Source organism: Festucalex cinctus, chromosome 7, assembly GCF_051991245.1.
Source record: "Festucalex cinctus isolate MCC-2025b chromosome 7, RoL_Fcin_1.0, whole genome shotgun sequence".
NCBI classification, from domain to species: domain Eukaryota; kingdom Metazoa; phylum Chordata; class Actinopteri; order Syngnathiformes; family Syngnathidae; genus Festucalex; species Festucalex cinctus.
The window spans coordinates 6666174-6681933 of NC_135417.1; the positions used below are offsets into that span (position 1 = coordinate 6666174).

At 39.3% G+C, this 15760-nt stretch overlaps 1 protein-coding gene across 1 annotated transcript in view; it reads right to left on the reverse strand.

Moving 5' to 3' along the window:
- Window positions 1-584: 584 nt before the first annotated feature.
- ntrk1 (neurotrophic tyrosine kinase, receptor, type 1) overlaps window positions 585-15760 on the reverse strand; it is a 35172-nt gene continuing 19996 nt past the window's right edge. The window contains 10 exon segments of the mRNA XM_077527414.1: window positions 585-1130; window positions 4345-4503; window positions 5640-5880; window positions 8170-8342; window positions 10245-10375; window positions 10467-10622; window positions 13567-13669; window positions 13754-13851; window positions 13854-13901; window positions 15082-15414. Of these exon segments, the coding sequence (XP_077383540.1) occupies window positions 945-1130; window positions 4345-4503; window positions 5640-5880; window positions 8170-8342; window positions 10245-10375; window positions 10467-10622; window positions 13567-13669; window positions 13754-13851; window positions 13854-13901; window positions 15082-15414 (1628 nt within the window). The 3' untranslated portion in view covers window positions 585-944.

Consider the following 15760-nt stretch of genomic DNA (forward strand, 5'->3'; position numbering starts at 1 on the left):
TACATGGTAAGGCTGATCAATTATTGAAATAATAATAATCACAATTATTTTGGCAATAATTGAAATCACGATTATTCAAACGATTATTTTGTTTGGGTACAAAACAAGAAAATAAAAATATTAAAAATATTAAGACCAATAAAAAAATAAATAGAAACACTGTAATTATGCAAGTTCCTTTTGGATGAAACAAAATTTATTAAATTAGTTATTTTAATTACAAAAATAAAAGGTGCAAATGTAAATATAAAATTTAGGATTAATAATCTTTTTTTTTTTTTTTTTTTACAATTATGCTGATTTTGTAAATGAAATTGTAATTTAAGTAATTCTGTATTGTATGTGTGTGTATGTGTGTACACACACACACACACACACATATATATATATATATATATATATATATATATATATATATATATATGATGTACAGAATTATAAAAGATAATAATAAAAATAAATAAATAATAAATAAAAAATAAACAAAAAAAATATCTAAATAATATATGTACAGAATTGTAATTTAATCATTTAAATTGTAATTGAATTTTAATTTAATGTAATGAATTTTAATTGCATGGACCATAAGCTACAATGAATAAAAATTGTTAGTAAGCCAGTTCAATACATTCGTAGAACTATCTCACTAGTAAATTTTTCCATGACTGCCTTCCGATGACATTTCTGCACACTACTAGGATGGCAACCACATGCTACTAGTTGGCACTTTGGGGATCCTCGTGGGACACAAGCCTACTAGTGTCTGCTCGTCAGGTTGAAATTCATACTAGGAGGCCAAAAGTGGCACTAGTAGGGTGTTGGAGGGGGGGGGGCGAAATGTTACTAGTAAGACGACACCAACCGAGTGGCAGCGAGTTACCTTGCCGGTAAAGGCCGAAGCGTGCCGGGAGGTGGACTTGTTTGTTTTATCCGTGTCGTCCTAATTAAGCCAGGATGTGGAGGTAGACGGGCGGGTTCTTGACCAGGGCGAGGAGGCGCGCGTGGATGTCCTTGATGAGCGTCCTCTGCTGAGGTTCCCGCTGCCAGCAGCCGCGCATCAGCGCGTACACTTGCTTGGGGCACGTGCGCGGGCGCTCCAGCTCCCGCCCCTGCGTGATGCACTCGATGGCCTGCGGGGGGCAGCGCAGAGGCACGCGTTAGCATCGCGTCGGACGCGCGTTTGAGGACTTCAAAGCGTACCATTAACTTGATCTTAATGCTGAACATTGAAACTGTAATCTTAACTTGAAATCAAAAGTAGACAAAGGGCTCGACCGATTAATCGGCCGCCGATTATAATCAGCCGATTATTGGCCTTCAAACATCGGCCAAAACAATGGGCCAATTGGGCCAAATGGACGATTATTTTCTTCTTAAAACGCTATTGAAGAAAACCGAAGTTTCCGGAAAAAAAAAAAAAAAAAAAAAAAAAAAAAAAAAGTACCCTGAATGCACCGTTTTGCTTGCGTAGCATTAGCAACTAGCAAATGTGTAGCGTTTGTTATTCTGTTGCCCCCAAGCGTCCTTTAAGCTGTTGAATGACGTCGCACTTGGAGTTAACTGTAAAACTAAATACACAATATTAACGAATTCACTCGCCGCCATTTTCACAAAAGCAATCCCGTTCGCTCCTGGCGGTTTGACTGGATTTGGACTGATTTTGCAAGGCCCACACAATATTGTGTTCTGTTGCTATAAAAACATGGAGCTTGTTAAAAGAAATATTTAAGTCTCTTCTTTTATCAGTTCATCATCTGTTTCTGTTTTGCAGCAATTAGAATTAGAATATAGCTACGTTTCATCAATAGTCACATTCCTGGTGAAAAATACTGGCAAAAAGAGCTTGTTGCAACATGATCCTGGTTGATCTCCTTTGCTCTGCTGCCACCTTCTGGTCGTTTGAATAATAACTACCATTTCTTCAATCATTCTTTGCAGTTGAGCAGCTGCATCAAAGCCTTCTGTATGCTCTAGCACAAAAAAACAAAACAAAAAACTTATAAAAACGTCTTTGATACACTTAAAACATAAATTTTTTTTATTTATCAGTTATTTGGAGCAAATGAGTTAAGAATTACAGCCACTCTATATTTAAATGCAAAACACGCTTCGTTTTTAAAACATCGCTAGCCTAGCGCTATCAGGAAGTTAGCATCGACGTCGGGAGTGTTTTTCCTTCCACGCACAAATGTTGTGGGAACACAAACCCACAGATCAGATAACACTACCCAAAGGCACAAATTCTTCCCAATATGTGAAAAGTGAGTTATTTTCATAAAATTCGAACATAACTTTCTTCTGCACTCACTTTGTGTGTACACCAATGGATGCACGGCACCACACTGCTCCCTGGAGGCCAGAATGCACAAGAGCAGTCCGTGTTCGTAATGTTTTTTCAGTTGCTATTAGTTTAGTTTATTCTTTAAATTAAAAAGATTAAAAAAAAAAAAAAAAAAAAAAAAAAAGGATCAGGACTGGAGAAGCCAGTCCTAAGACTTAACGTGTTCAACAAATGGTTTGCGTTTTGGATTCAACGTCTTCAGCAAACAAGAAAAATCCAGCTGAGGGTCAACGTTTTTGCAGGTCGAAGCCTCCGTTAAAAACGCCTCAACTCTAATTTGGACAATTTGTTTGCATTTTGCGCTGTGATTTATTGAAAGTTTGGAAGGGAAACAAAGCAACAAGATCTGAAACTGCCCAAGGTCATAAAAGACGACTTACAGACTCAGTCACACATGGAGTCGTGTTTGTTTTTGCTTTCCTCACACTCCCGTGGAGATTTTCACAAAAAAAAAAAAAAACACTTGACGTGTCCCCTCACAAAGCGATTAGGATGGAAGGGCAGGCAGTTGATCCGATTAGATGGAAGGCGATCCAGTCTGCTGTTGAAAGGCGACACGCTGGACTTCATACGACTACTCGATGACTCCACTACATTATTATTATTATTATTATTGATTGGACTTTTAAGAGCAGCATCAAAGCTAAACTCGCACACGACTCAAATAATCACAGCGGTGATTGAAATTTATAGCCTTGACATTCGATATTCTGACTGGGATGGACGCCAGACACTGAAAAACAGTCGTAGTCTGTTTTTAGGACTTCTTTCTTCCGAGTTCCAATCATTGTTCAGATGAGAAACTCACATTTTTGATTTGATGTATTATTAATATAGTTTATATTATTTTTATGGGATCAAACAGTTTGAAATGACATTTGAACACAGATTCCTTCTTTTCTTTTTTTTTTTGTCAGAAATATGCAATTCGTGTCGTTTGCGGCTGCGGATACAGAGACCACACTAATCCATTATTTATACAACTTAAAAACTTACAATTTTAATGAATTGATTGAGTTTAACCATCTCAAAATAATGTTTAAAGCCCATCATGAAATTTTACTAATTAACATACAAATTAAATAAAAAAAAAAAGCCTGCCTTGAAGTTGAACTTGAAACTGGGCATGTGCTGGTTACTCGGATCAACTTCTGCTGCAGTTTTTCCAAAAGTCTCTTTCAAACTCACTCCAATTTGCCATCGGTGCTAGCGATGTTAGCCTTAGCAGCTCCCTGCGTAATTCGACTCTCTTGACCCGCCATTTTTGTGCGAGTGACATTTCCCTCTTAAAACTCATTTGCTCCCAATAACGTGTAAATACGTTTTTTTAATGTAAGTGTCCCAAAGACGTATTTAGACGTTTTTTTTTGTTTTTTTTTATGCTAGAGCATACAGAAGGCTTTGATGTAGCCTCTCAACTGCAAAGAACGGTTGCAGAATTGGTAGTTATTACACAAACGTCCAGCAGGTGGCAGCAGAGCAAAGGAGATCAACAAGGGCCATCTAGAAAAAAAGCTAAATTACTTTGAATTTTAAATAGATTTGTGAAAACTGATGAAACTTCTAATGCTAATTGCTGCAAAACGGAAACAGATAGAAACATACTTTTTTTTTTTTTCCTGATGAAAGAAGAGACTTTAATCTTTCTTTTGGGAGGTTCCATGCTTTTATAGCAATTGAAGACAATTTTCTGTGGGCCTTGCAAAATCAGTCAAAATCCAGTAAAACAGCCTTGAGCGAACGGGATTGCGAAATGTGAAAATGGCGGCGAGCGAATGAGTTAAAGTGCAAGTCGGTCCATTCTCACGTGGACGTCCAATAATATATATGATAAGTTCTCTAACTTAGGAGAATCTGGATGAGGATCCTTGAAAAAGACCAAAACGTCTCGTTCCGCCACTCGTTTGTCTGATTTTCTTCTGGGAAGTAATCGAGGCCAATTTTCCCAAACATGTTTTTTTTTTCTTTTCTTTTTTTCCTGCCCATTGAAGACGACGACCCACCTCGCTGTTGGACAGCTGGTACCAGGGCTGCTTGCCGTAGGTGAAGATCTCCCAGAGGACCACGCCGAAGCTCCAGATGTCGCTCTCCGTGGTGAACTTCCTGTACATGATGCTCTCGGGCGGCATCCAGCGGATCGGCAGCATGGTGCGGCCACCCACCTAAAAAAAGCGGCCAACGGCGACAACGCAAATATAAGAGGTCGTTTGTAGTGCCACTTTGGTCCTCCGGGGGGTGATGAGTCACATTCCTTCACCTGACAAACGGTGACGTATTGATATGTACAGTTTCTGTTTTTATAGTTTATCATTGCCATAAAAACGAACAAAATGAATCGATTAATCGACAAGTCATCGATGATGAAATTAATCGACAACTATTTTAATAATCGAGTGATCGTTTGGAGCCATTTTTTTAATTTTAAATGGTCCAAATCCACCGATTTCAACATATCTGCAGCAATTGCTCACCGATTTCTGTAGTTCTTCATAAAAGATTATCTTGATTATCTTCTGTGTTTAAATAAAACCTTTGGAAAACAATGGTCGAACCGATAACATAGTACAACATCAATCCTTACCCCCTTTTTTTTAAATCACTATATGAATGCAAAGTATGAAATAAACGTCAATCACTGGTTAATAATAAAAAGACGTTGTTATTCACTTTAATACAAAATTCAAATAAATCCAATTAGTCGATTCATCGAGTGAATAATCGATAGATTAATCGATTCTAAAAATATTCGATAGTGACAGCACTACTGCTAACCCTAGCACTAATTCCCAACTAACCTCAATATAGTAATCCAGATCTCAACTCATTTACTGCCAATGACGTGATTGTACGTCTTTCAAAAATCCGACATTCAATCCCCGTTACGCAGTTTTATGAAAATGCCTGGCTAACCCTAAATTAAGATAAAGGCGTTACTCTTAATTCCAAATCTTAGCCCCTTAATTCTAATATTTAAACCTAATTTACCAATTGCAACCCCCATCCCTAGATCACCAACCTTAATCCTATCCTGAAACCTAACCAGAATCCAAATCCTTAAACCAGTAACTCCAAACCTAACCCACCATCTAAACCTTAAGCCTCCTGTTAACAGACAAAATGAAACTAATTTAAATAAAATCAAAATAAAATGAAATTGTACTGTAAATTGAGCTTTTGGAACCTGACGCCACTAATCGTAACGCAAACTCCTACTAAAATTAAGCCTTTGTGACTCGCGACCCAGTTGCACGAACGGGCGAACGGCGGCGACCCAAGCTTTATCTTTATTGGCGCTCACCCGATAGTAATCGGTGCTGTAGATGTCCCGCGACATGCCGAAGTCTCCGATTTTGACCACCAGGCCTTCGCCCACCAGGCAGTTGCGCGTGGCCAGGTCCCGGTGGACAAAGTGCAGCGAGGCCAAGTAGACCATCCCCGACGCGATCTGGGCGGCGATGTGCAGCATCTGAGGAACGGTCAGCTCGCCCAGCGCCGCCATCTTGGACTCCTCCAGGATCCGAGCATCCGGACCGTGAGCTCTGCAACAACATTCAACGACTTCAAGTAGGGCTACTCGATTATGGGGGGGGAAATAAGAATCATTTTTTCTTTTTAGAATTATGCGACGGCATTGACGTCATTCACGATGCCCCAATCGTGTTCCAAAACTATTTTTCGTTTGACTGATGAGTCGTCAATTTAGTTCAAATCCTGTTGTGGTCTTTTGAGAGTTGACTTGGGAATGATGAACGATTCCAAACGCGTTCGCTGCAAACCGTTCCCGAACGACTACAAAGGGAATTTCAGTGGACATTTTCCGGAACCATCCGGGTCCACTACGTGACAATCCTTACAAAGTGACGTGAAACGAGTGCGACCGAAGGGTTAACGGTGGCCCGGCGCCTCGTACCCGTCCCGTCCCGACTGATTGGCGATGATGCGATAGTCGGCGGGCGACGCCCAGCGCAAATGTGCTCACTGATTAGTTTAGCGGGCAGGTGCACGCGCTGGGAAAGCAGCTGCACAGTAGGACGCTCCAGACCCAAATGTGATTTTGGACGTCCCGGCGTTTATTTTATTTTATTTATTTGTTTTTGTCAGAGGACACCTGGCAACAAGATGAGCTCTAATTGGCCAACGTTAACGCACAAAAGAGTCTCAAGAAGCCATGCTGGAAAAAGCAGGGAAGTCCGCCATTTTGGTTGAGAGCTGCCATTTTAGGCTCGTTTTTCAGGCCAACCTTCAAAGAAGAAAGATCATTTTAAAAATCCAGCCCCTGAAGGCAGTTTAATGGAGAAACTTGAAATTTGATAGGCACGTCCATCATGAGTAGACTCACAAAAAAGTCTCAAGAAGCCATGCTGGAAAAAGCAGGGAAGTCCGCCATTTTGGTTGAGAGCTGCCATTTTAGGCTCGTTTTTCAGGCCAACCTTCAAAGAAGAAAGATCATTTTAAAAATCCAGCCCCTGAAGGCAGTTTAATGGAGAAACTTGAAATTTGGTAGGCACGTCCATTATGAGTAGACGCACAAAAAAGTCTCAAGAAGCCATGCTGGAAAAAGCAGGGAAGTCCACCATTTTGGTTGAGAGCTGCCATTTTAGGCTCGCTTTTCAGGCCAGCTTTTAAAGAAGAATGATGTTTTTAAAAATTCAGCCCCTGAAGCCAGTTTGACACTGAAACTTGAAATTTGGTAGGTACGTCCATCATGGGTAGACGCACAAAAAAGTCTCAAGAAGCCATGCTGGAAAAAGCAGGGAAGTCCACCATTTTGGTTGAGAGCTGCCATTTTAGGCTCGCTTTTCAGGCCAGCTTTTAAAGAAGAATGATGTTTTTAAAAATTCAGCCCCTGAAGCCAGTTTGACATTGAAACTTGAAATTTGGTAGGTACGTCCATCATGGGTAGACGCACAAAAAAGTCTCAAGAAGCCATGCTGGAAAAAGCAGGGAAGTCCGCCATTTTGGTTGAGAGCTGCCATTTTAGGCTCGTTTTTTAGATTAGCAATTTGAAATTTGGTAGACAAGTCGATTATGAGTAGATCCACAAAAAGTTTCAAAAGTGATCATTTTTGGTGTTGTTTTTGTCCATTTGCAGGAGTTCATCAAAACAAACTTGTCGTGGATTTGTCGTCTTGCAACCAGATTTGAAGGCCGTCCGCAGATGAGACGAGCGGACGTTGAGAAATTGTAAGCTCCCTGCGTTGCGATCTGGCCACATGTGCAGCGACATCCGCCGTCTTAAAAAAGAAAATGTATATTTAATCTTATATGTAAATATTCCATTAAATTGATTGCATTTTGGAAATATTTTTCACATGGAAATTAATATTTATGAACAAATTTTAGTTTGTTATTGAAGTGTTCTTGCGATGCAATTTTTGATTTTTTTATGTTCAATTTCTTTGACATTGACTATTAATTAAAAAAAAAGAAAATGTATATTTAATTTGAAATGTAAATATTGCATTAAATTGATGTATTTTAGAAATATTTTTCACATGGAAATAAATATTTCTGGGAAAAATTGAGTTTATTATTGAACAGTTCTTGCGACGCAATTTTGGATTTTTGACTATTTGATTAAAAAAAAAGAAAATGTATATTTAATTAATAAGTAAAATTTTTTCACATGGAAATTAATATGGAAACATTTTATTCGTTTATTATTGAATAGTACTTTGACAGAAATGAATTCATAGAAATGAGTTGATTTGATTCCATTTGTGAATATAATTCTTGAAAAATAAATAAATAAATAAATAAATAGTTTGTGGCAGGTATGAATGTGCGGCTTGAGGACGTGCAAACGGCGGCGTTTGCCGATGACGCACCGTAGGAATCGGTTGAGGTCGCCGTGTCGCATGTACTCGAAGACCATGGCGAGCGGCTCGCCGTCGGTGCACACGCCGTAGAAGCGCACGATGTGCTGGTGCTGCAGGACGGTCAGGAGCTCCGCCTCCCTCTGGAAGTCCTGCCGCGTCGACTCGTTGGCGTCCTTCAGCGTCTGCCGGCAAAAAAGTGCTGAAGTTGAAATGAAATAAATAAATGACTAAAAGTGAAAGTAAAAATGGATATAAAAAACTATAATTGAAAAAATAAATACAAATATATTTATTTATGTATATATATATTTTTTGTTCTTTTTACTTCCATTTGTATATTTTTTTTGGGATGTGATTTTCGAATATTTTTGATTTCCATTTTTATTTTCACTTTAAGTCATTAATTAATTCATTTATTTATTTATGTAGTCATTTATTTATTTTTAATTTTGGCAATTTTGGTCCGTATTGCCAAGTTGAAATGAAATAAATAAATAAATAAATGACTAAATGAATGACTAAAAGTGAAAATAAAAATGGATATAAAAAATCTAATGTCATGTTTGTGTATGATGTCAGGCTGCTGGGTCACATGTTTCCTTCTCCCACAGCTGCTGGCATACTTCTGGGTGGGCGGAGTCCCCAGCTGCACACCTGGCAGGCATCACAATTAGCTCAGTATTTAGGTGCAGCAGGAGCTGAAGGACGCCGTCGGATTATTCTTGTCCTTGTTACTACGTATTCGTCCGAGTTATGACTGCTACTCCTGACACAACTACTCTGTATGCATTTTTGCCTTTTGTTTGATTCTAAGTAGTATTTTTGTATTTTTATCCGACGACGTCCTTCAGCTGGGAATCCGCCCAGCCGTTCAGGTTGTTTGGATTTTTGTTGTACTTTTTTGCTAGTTAATTGATATCGCCTTTGGTGCTCCATTTGTTCCATTTTGGTTGCACTTTGTATCGCATTATTCCCTCACGTTCTCATCGTGCTCCTTTTGTTATTAAATCATTGTTGCTACTCACCTGCTCGGTCTTCGTCTGCTTTGGGGTCCAGTTAATGACTTGCACTCGCAACATATAATTCAAAATTAAATACAAATGTGGGTGTGTGTGTATATATATATATATATATATATATGTATATATGTATGTATGTATGTATGTATGTATATATATATATATATATTAGGGGTGTGAATTGCCTAGTATCTGACGATTCTATTCGTGTCACGATTCGATTCAATACCGATTAATCCCGATACGGTTTTATACGTCGATTGTCGTGATTTTTTTTTTTTTTTTTTTTTACTCAAATTTAGAAATTACTAATCAGTAATCTTGTACACTGTAAGATTTGTATGAACATGTATTATTTATCTGAAACTTCAGCCTTATAACTGTGAGCCAATGTATTGAACAGACAGTTTCATATTTGAACAGCATTGAAATAAAATATTAAGGCTTAATGTTCCATTATTATAACATTTTTCCATGCTTAAGGTGTGAACTTTAACCATAAGACGTTTTGTTGAATATTTTTCCATCAAAAATGGATATTTAAAAATCGATTCTGCCACCTATTGAATCGATTCGAGAATTGCGTCCTGTAATATCGCGATATATTGCCGAATCGATTTTTTTTAACACCCCATATATATATATATATATATATATATATATATATATATATTCTTTTTATTTCCATTTATTTTTTGATATAATTTTCAAATTACATTTTTTATATCAGTTTTTATTTTCACTTTTAAGTCATTTATTTATTTAGTCATGTATTTATTTTTAATTTTGGCAATTTTGGTCCGTACTGCCAAGTCGCAATGATATAAATAAATAAATACATGACTAAATAAATAAATGCTTAAAAGGGAAAATAAATTAATAAAAAAAAATACTTCCCTTTATATTTATTTTTTGGATATAATTTTTGAATTATATATATTTTTTATATCGTTTCTATTTTCACTTTTTTTTTTATTTATGGAGTTATTTATTGATTTTGAATGTTTGCAGTTTTTTGGTCCTCCCATAGAAGAAGAGGCAGAGACGATCCCCAATCAAACTCACCTTGATGGCCACCAGCATCTTGTCGCTGTCGGGGCTGAGGTTGGCGCACTCGGCCAGGTAGACTTTGCCGAAAGCGCCTTCGCCCAACTCCCACTTGAGCACGATGTCCGCGCGCTTGATGTGCTGAACGCCTGAAATAGAAACAAAAAAAGTTATCAAGTCCATTTTTTTGGTCCATTTTTGCGCAAGGCGTTGAAATGAAAACGAAGCGGAGTGACTCACACATGTCTTTGTCTTTGACGATCCCGCAGAAGTACTGCGGGTTCTCCACGAAGCTGGACAAGCCCGAGTCTTCGTCGGACGAAGGCGGGCTGCTCCCCAGGTTCATGAAGCGCAGCGACACCGCCAGGTCGTCCTCCGCGCCCAGCACCGACGAGCCTGACACGCCCCCAATTCCAGGTAAACCAGATGCAAATACTTCACCTTTCATTAATTTCTCCAATTGCTTTTACTCATATTACTTGGAATGAATTGGATTTCAAACCATTTTTTTGTGATTTGAAGTCGATTTATTTTGATATTAGCCGCCTGAATAAGGACGTTTGAAAATGTGTCACACGAAGTGACGTCATCAAGCAGCAGCCAATAGAAAAGCACCAAAAGATGACGTCGCTCCCATGATTTTTTTTTAAATATTGCACACAAGTGATACACATTAAAAAAAAAAACTAATACTAAAACTAATCATTTATCAAATAGTTAAAAGTAATAAAAATGAGCAGAACCACCTTGAAAATGAATTAAAACTAAACTAAACTCAATTTAAAAAATAAAACTCAAAACGAAATCAGAACTCCCTCAAATGAAAAATTCCCAAACTATAACAAACCTTGAATTTAATAAAGCAGGTATTGTACATAATTGAGAGAAAATTGTTTACTTTTTAATAGGGGTGTCAGGCGATTAAAATTCTTAATTGTAAATAATCGCATGACTTCAATAGTTAACTCACAATTAATGGCAACTTTTATTTCTGTTCAATGTACAAGAAAATGTTTTTTTTAAGTTTTCATACTCATTAACAGAAACAGAATTTTTTTTTAAACTAATGTAAATATGGCTGCATCTTTTAGTTTAATAATAATTCATAAAATTGAGTTAAAATTAAAAAGATGTACTGAGGAAAAAAAAGGGTGATATTGATTCGTGTTGGTCATTTTTCTGCCACTAGATGGCATAATTGCATTTTTTTTCAAGATGTTGGTGACAGTTCAGTGCATTTGTCTTTTCATAATAAGAGCATTCGAATCTTTAACATGAAATAAACTTGTGAAATTCTGCACATTTTTTTTTTTAAATTGCAAAAATTCTACTTGACCCCAGTCTCCACAAATATATGCATTATTAATAAATGTGCTAAATTAAATTAAATTAAACAGCTAAATTTTGACTGGATATCTCTGCTCTGTTGTCATTAATCGTGCGTTAAAAAAAATTAGGAACTTTAAATTCACTCAAAATTAATGCACTCATTTTGACACCTCTATTTTTAACTTTGTACTTGGATTTTACGATTCTTTCAGCTTTTTGGTGGCAAATACAGACACTCGAATTTTATTTATTTATTTTTTTTAAGTGAACTTTTATCAGTACTCGTACCCGTGTTGTTGAGCGTGAATACTTTTACCACCCGAGCGTTGCTGATTGCGCCAGTTTCCCAGAAATCGGCCATCTTGTTTGCCAATAATGACCGTGATCAGCGCGGCAATCAGGACGCCATCCAAGCCAAAACGACGTCTCGTCAAGCCCGTAAAAGGCCCAAACCGTCTCGGCCCGAATCGGCGCAACCTCCAGGGTCCAAGCGGCTTGGAAATGGAAATCAACAAAAGCTCGCCGAGGGACGCGAGGAAGGAACCGCCGGCGCTTCCACTTAGGCAATCACAGCCACTTAGGCGCAAGTGTAAATGTATAAGAGCGAGGGTTGGGCCGCCCGTCTCGCCGTCCGTCCGTCCATCCATCATCTTTAATGGCCTCGCTCGCGCGCGCCGCAGGGGCCCCCGACCGAGCCCAGGGAGGTTTTTCTGGCTCTCTTACGGTAATTAAGGCACTTAAGGCCGCCCGAAAGCCGCGTGCGCTAACTTACAGCTGGGCCGCATATTAGTCGGACTCGCTCGCCCGTTTGCCTGCAATCGGACGTCAAAAAGCCTTTTTCATCATCGCGCTTTTTTACAAACGGCTTTTCAACAATTAAAAGTTGAAGTAGCACCATTAGCTAATCAACACTTGATTCTGTTCCCGGCAGTCGGGTCCTCTTTTCTCACACATCACGTGCTTACAACCGGAGTTCGTCAACTTTTCACATCAAGTACGATCTAAAAAAACAACAAAATAAAACAAATGACCCTCCTACTGGCACCATCATTTATCACTTGTTGGACTTATTTTCATAATATGTATTAGGGCTGCACAATATATCGAAAAAATATCGATATCGCGTTATTGGCCTATGCAATATGCATTTTGCAAAGACATGCAATAAGTTTGATATGAAATATTATGCTTTGATATGAATTTGACCAATGAGAGTGTCAAGGTTTACCTGTTTGACATTGATTAGACGTGACCAAAAAATGTGAGTTCAGTTCAAAGCTCGCGAGGAGAGAAGAGAGGAACATAGATTTAGCGATAGCTAGCTTGCTTGCAAGTTTTTTTTGACTGATTTTGCAAGGCCGACAGAATATTGTGTTCTATTGCTATAAAAACATGGAACCTACCAAAAGAAAGATTAGAGCATCTTCTTTCATCAGGAACAAAAAAAGTACATTCTATCTTTTTCCGTTTTGCAGCAATTAGCATTAGAATATAGCTAAGTTTCATCATTCACATTCCTGGTGAAAACAATGTCAAAAAGAGCTTGTTGCAACATAACCATGGTTGATCTCTTATACTCTGCTGCCACCTGCTGGGTGTTTTTGTAATAACTACCATCGCTTCAACCATTCTCTTCAGTTCAGAGGCTGCATCAAAGCCTTCTGTATGCTTTAGCATAATAAAACGTGTAAATACGTCTTTGGGAGCATGGTAATATTTAAAATAGAACGTGTTTATACGTTTTTGGGTGTAAACAAGTAACTATAACATATCACACTCATTTTTTTTCTCCAGAAGTCAAATATAACTTGACACGTTTGTAATATAAAGTTATTTTGAAACAATTATGTATATATTTTATTCAAGATTTGGTTAATTATGGGTTAATTAAATGTACAATAGATAAGAATAATTATTCCGCAAGTTTTTACATGCTTCACAAGCGTATTCTTGGCTACGTCCAAGAAGAGGACGGCGTGCAGTAAGCGTCAACGTCAAAGTGTCAACTTACGGTGAATGCCAAATTTGGAGTTGTGTCCGCATTTGTTGACCACCAGTACGGTGACCAGCAGGAAGATGCATGCAAACACAGCCAGACCCACGGCCACCGACACCTGATGGGCGTACCATTCATTCCGGTCACGTCAAATGCACATTTCAATTTCATCATCATCATCATCATGAAAATGAGAACCGACCACAAAGACTCGACTCTCCAGGTTCTCGGTGACGTCCGTGACCGATTTGTTGGTGGGAACTGTGCACAGAGAACAGGCCGTCAAGGGCACGGTTTGCATGAGAAAGATTTTGTAGATTTTGGAGACTCACTTGGGTCCAAGTTGATGACTTGCATGTGGGCAAACAAAACAAAAACACCAATAAGTGCACAAGCTCTCGCGCAAATTGTAGAAATGAACGTTCGCTGATAAAAGGAACTCTTTTGTTGCTAATTTTTGTCCACTTGGGTGGTGGACCATCAACCACTTGAGAGAGAGAGAGAGAGGGGGAAAGATAGAGAGAGATAGAGGATGGGAGAGAGAGGGAGAAGAGTGGATGAGAGAGAGAGAGAGATGAGAGAGAGAGAGATGAGTGGAAGAGAGAGAGAGATAGAGAGAGAGATGAGTGGAAGAGAGAGAGAGATAGAGAGAGAGATGAGTGGATGAGAGAGAGAGAGGGAGATGAGTGGATGCGAGAGAGAGAGAGAGAGATGAGAGAGAGAGAGATGAGTGGAAGAGAGAGAGAGATAGAGAGAGAGATGAGTGGAAGAGAGAGAGAGATAGAGAGAGAGATGAGTGGATGAGAGAGAGAGAGGGAGATGAGTGGATGAGAGAGAGAGAGAGAGAGAGATGAGTGGATGAGAGAGAGAGAGAGAGATGAGAGAGAGAGATGAGTGGAAGAGAGAGAGAGAGAGAGAGAGAGAGAGAGAGAGAGAGAGAGAGAGAGAGAGAGGGAGATGAGTGGATGAGAGAGAGAGACAGAGAGACAGAGAGAGAGAGAGAGAGAGAGAGAGGGATGAGTGGATGAGAGAGAGTGAGAGAGAGAGAGAGAGAGAGAGAGAGAGAGAGAGAGAGAGGGAGATGAGTGGATGAGAGAGAGAGAGGGAGATGAGTGGATGAGAGAGAGAGAGAGGGATGAGTGGATGAGAGAGAGTGAGAGAGAGAGAGAGAGAGAGAGAGAGAGAGGGAGATGAGTGGATGAGAGAGAGAGAGAGAGAGACAGAGAGAGAGAGAGAGAGAGAGAGAGGGATGAGTGGATGAGAGAGGGAGATGAGTGGATGAGAGAGAGAGAGAGAGAGAGAGAGAGAGAGAGAGAGAGAGAGAGAGAGAGAGAGAAAGAAATATCTACATTGTAAAAACGTATAGACAAAAAAAACATCAAATAAAAACGTCTTTGGGACACTTAAGACATGTAAACCAGAAGGTATTTACACGTTTTTGGCAGCAAATGAGTGAACTGATGTTCCACTTCCGCTTTTGTATATTTTTCTTTCTTTTTTGGATGGGTGAACAAAACGAGCCGAACCCACCCGGAATGATGCCCTCGGGGTCGTAGAGTCCGAAGGGGTTGTCCATGAAGTTGCCCACGGCGGTGGCCTGGTCCCTGCCCAGCTTGTTGTCCACCAGCAGCGTGTAGCGGCCGTTGTTGATGTGCGTGGGCTTGTCGAGCGACAGGCAGCCGTGCTTCTTGGAGCCGTCGGCCGAGTCCGGGATCAGCTGCGTGTAGGTGAAGGCCGTCTCCTTCAGCCGGACGCCCTCGTACAGCCAGCTGATGTTGACCTCCGGGTTGCCGTCCACCACGAACGAGAAGCACCAGTGGTGCAGCTGCACCGCGTCGCTCAGGTTCAGGATACGGGCCGGAACTACCCACAAAAACAAAACAAAACAAAACAAAACAAAAAAACATGTCCGCTGTTAGTTGTGCCGTGGTGGAGTGTTCATTTGATCCAGCGTTCTTACATTTTAGTCCAGTTTCAATCACGCTTGTTCAGGTCCACCTCATCCCGTTTTTATTTAGTCTATTTTTAGTTGACTATAAATCGAGCGTTTTAGTCTTTATTTTAGTCCCAGAAAACATCATTTTATTCATCTAGTTTTAATATTAGATTATATATTAAATTATTATTATTAACTCATTCACTGCCAGCCCAGTAAAAATGGATCTTTGACGTAGCTCGATTATGGGAAAAATAATATTCATGATTATTT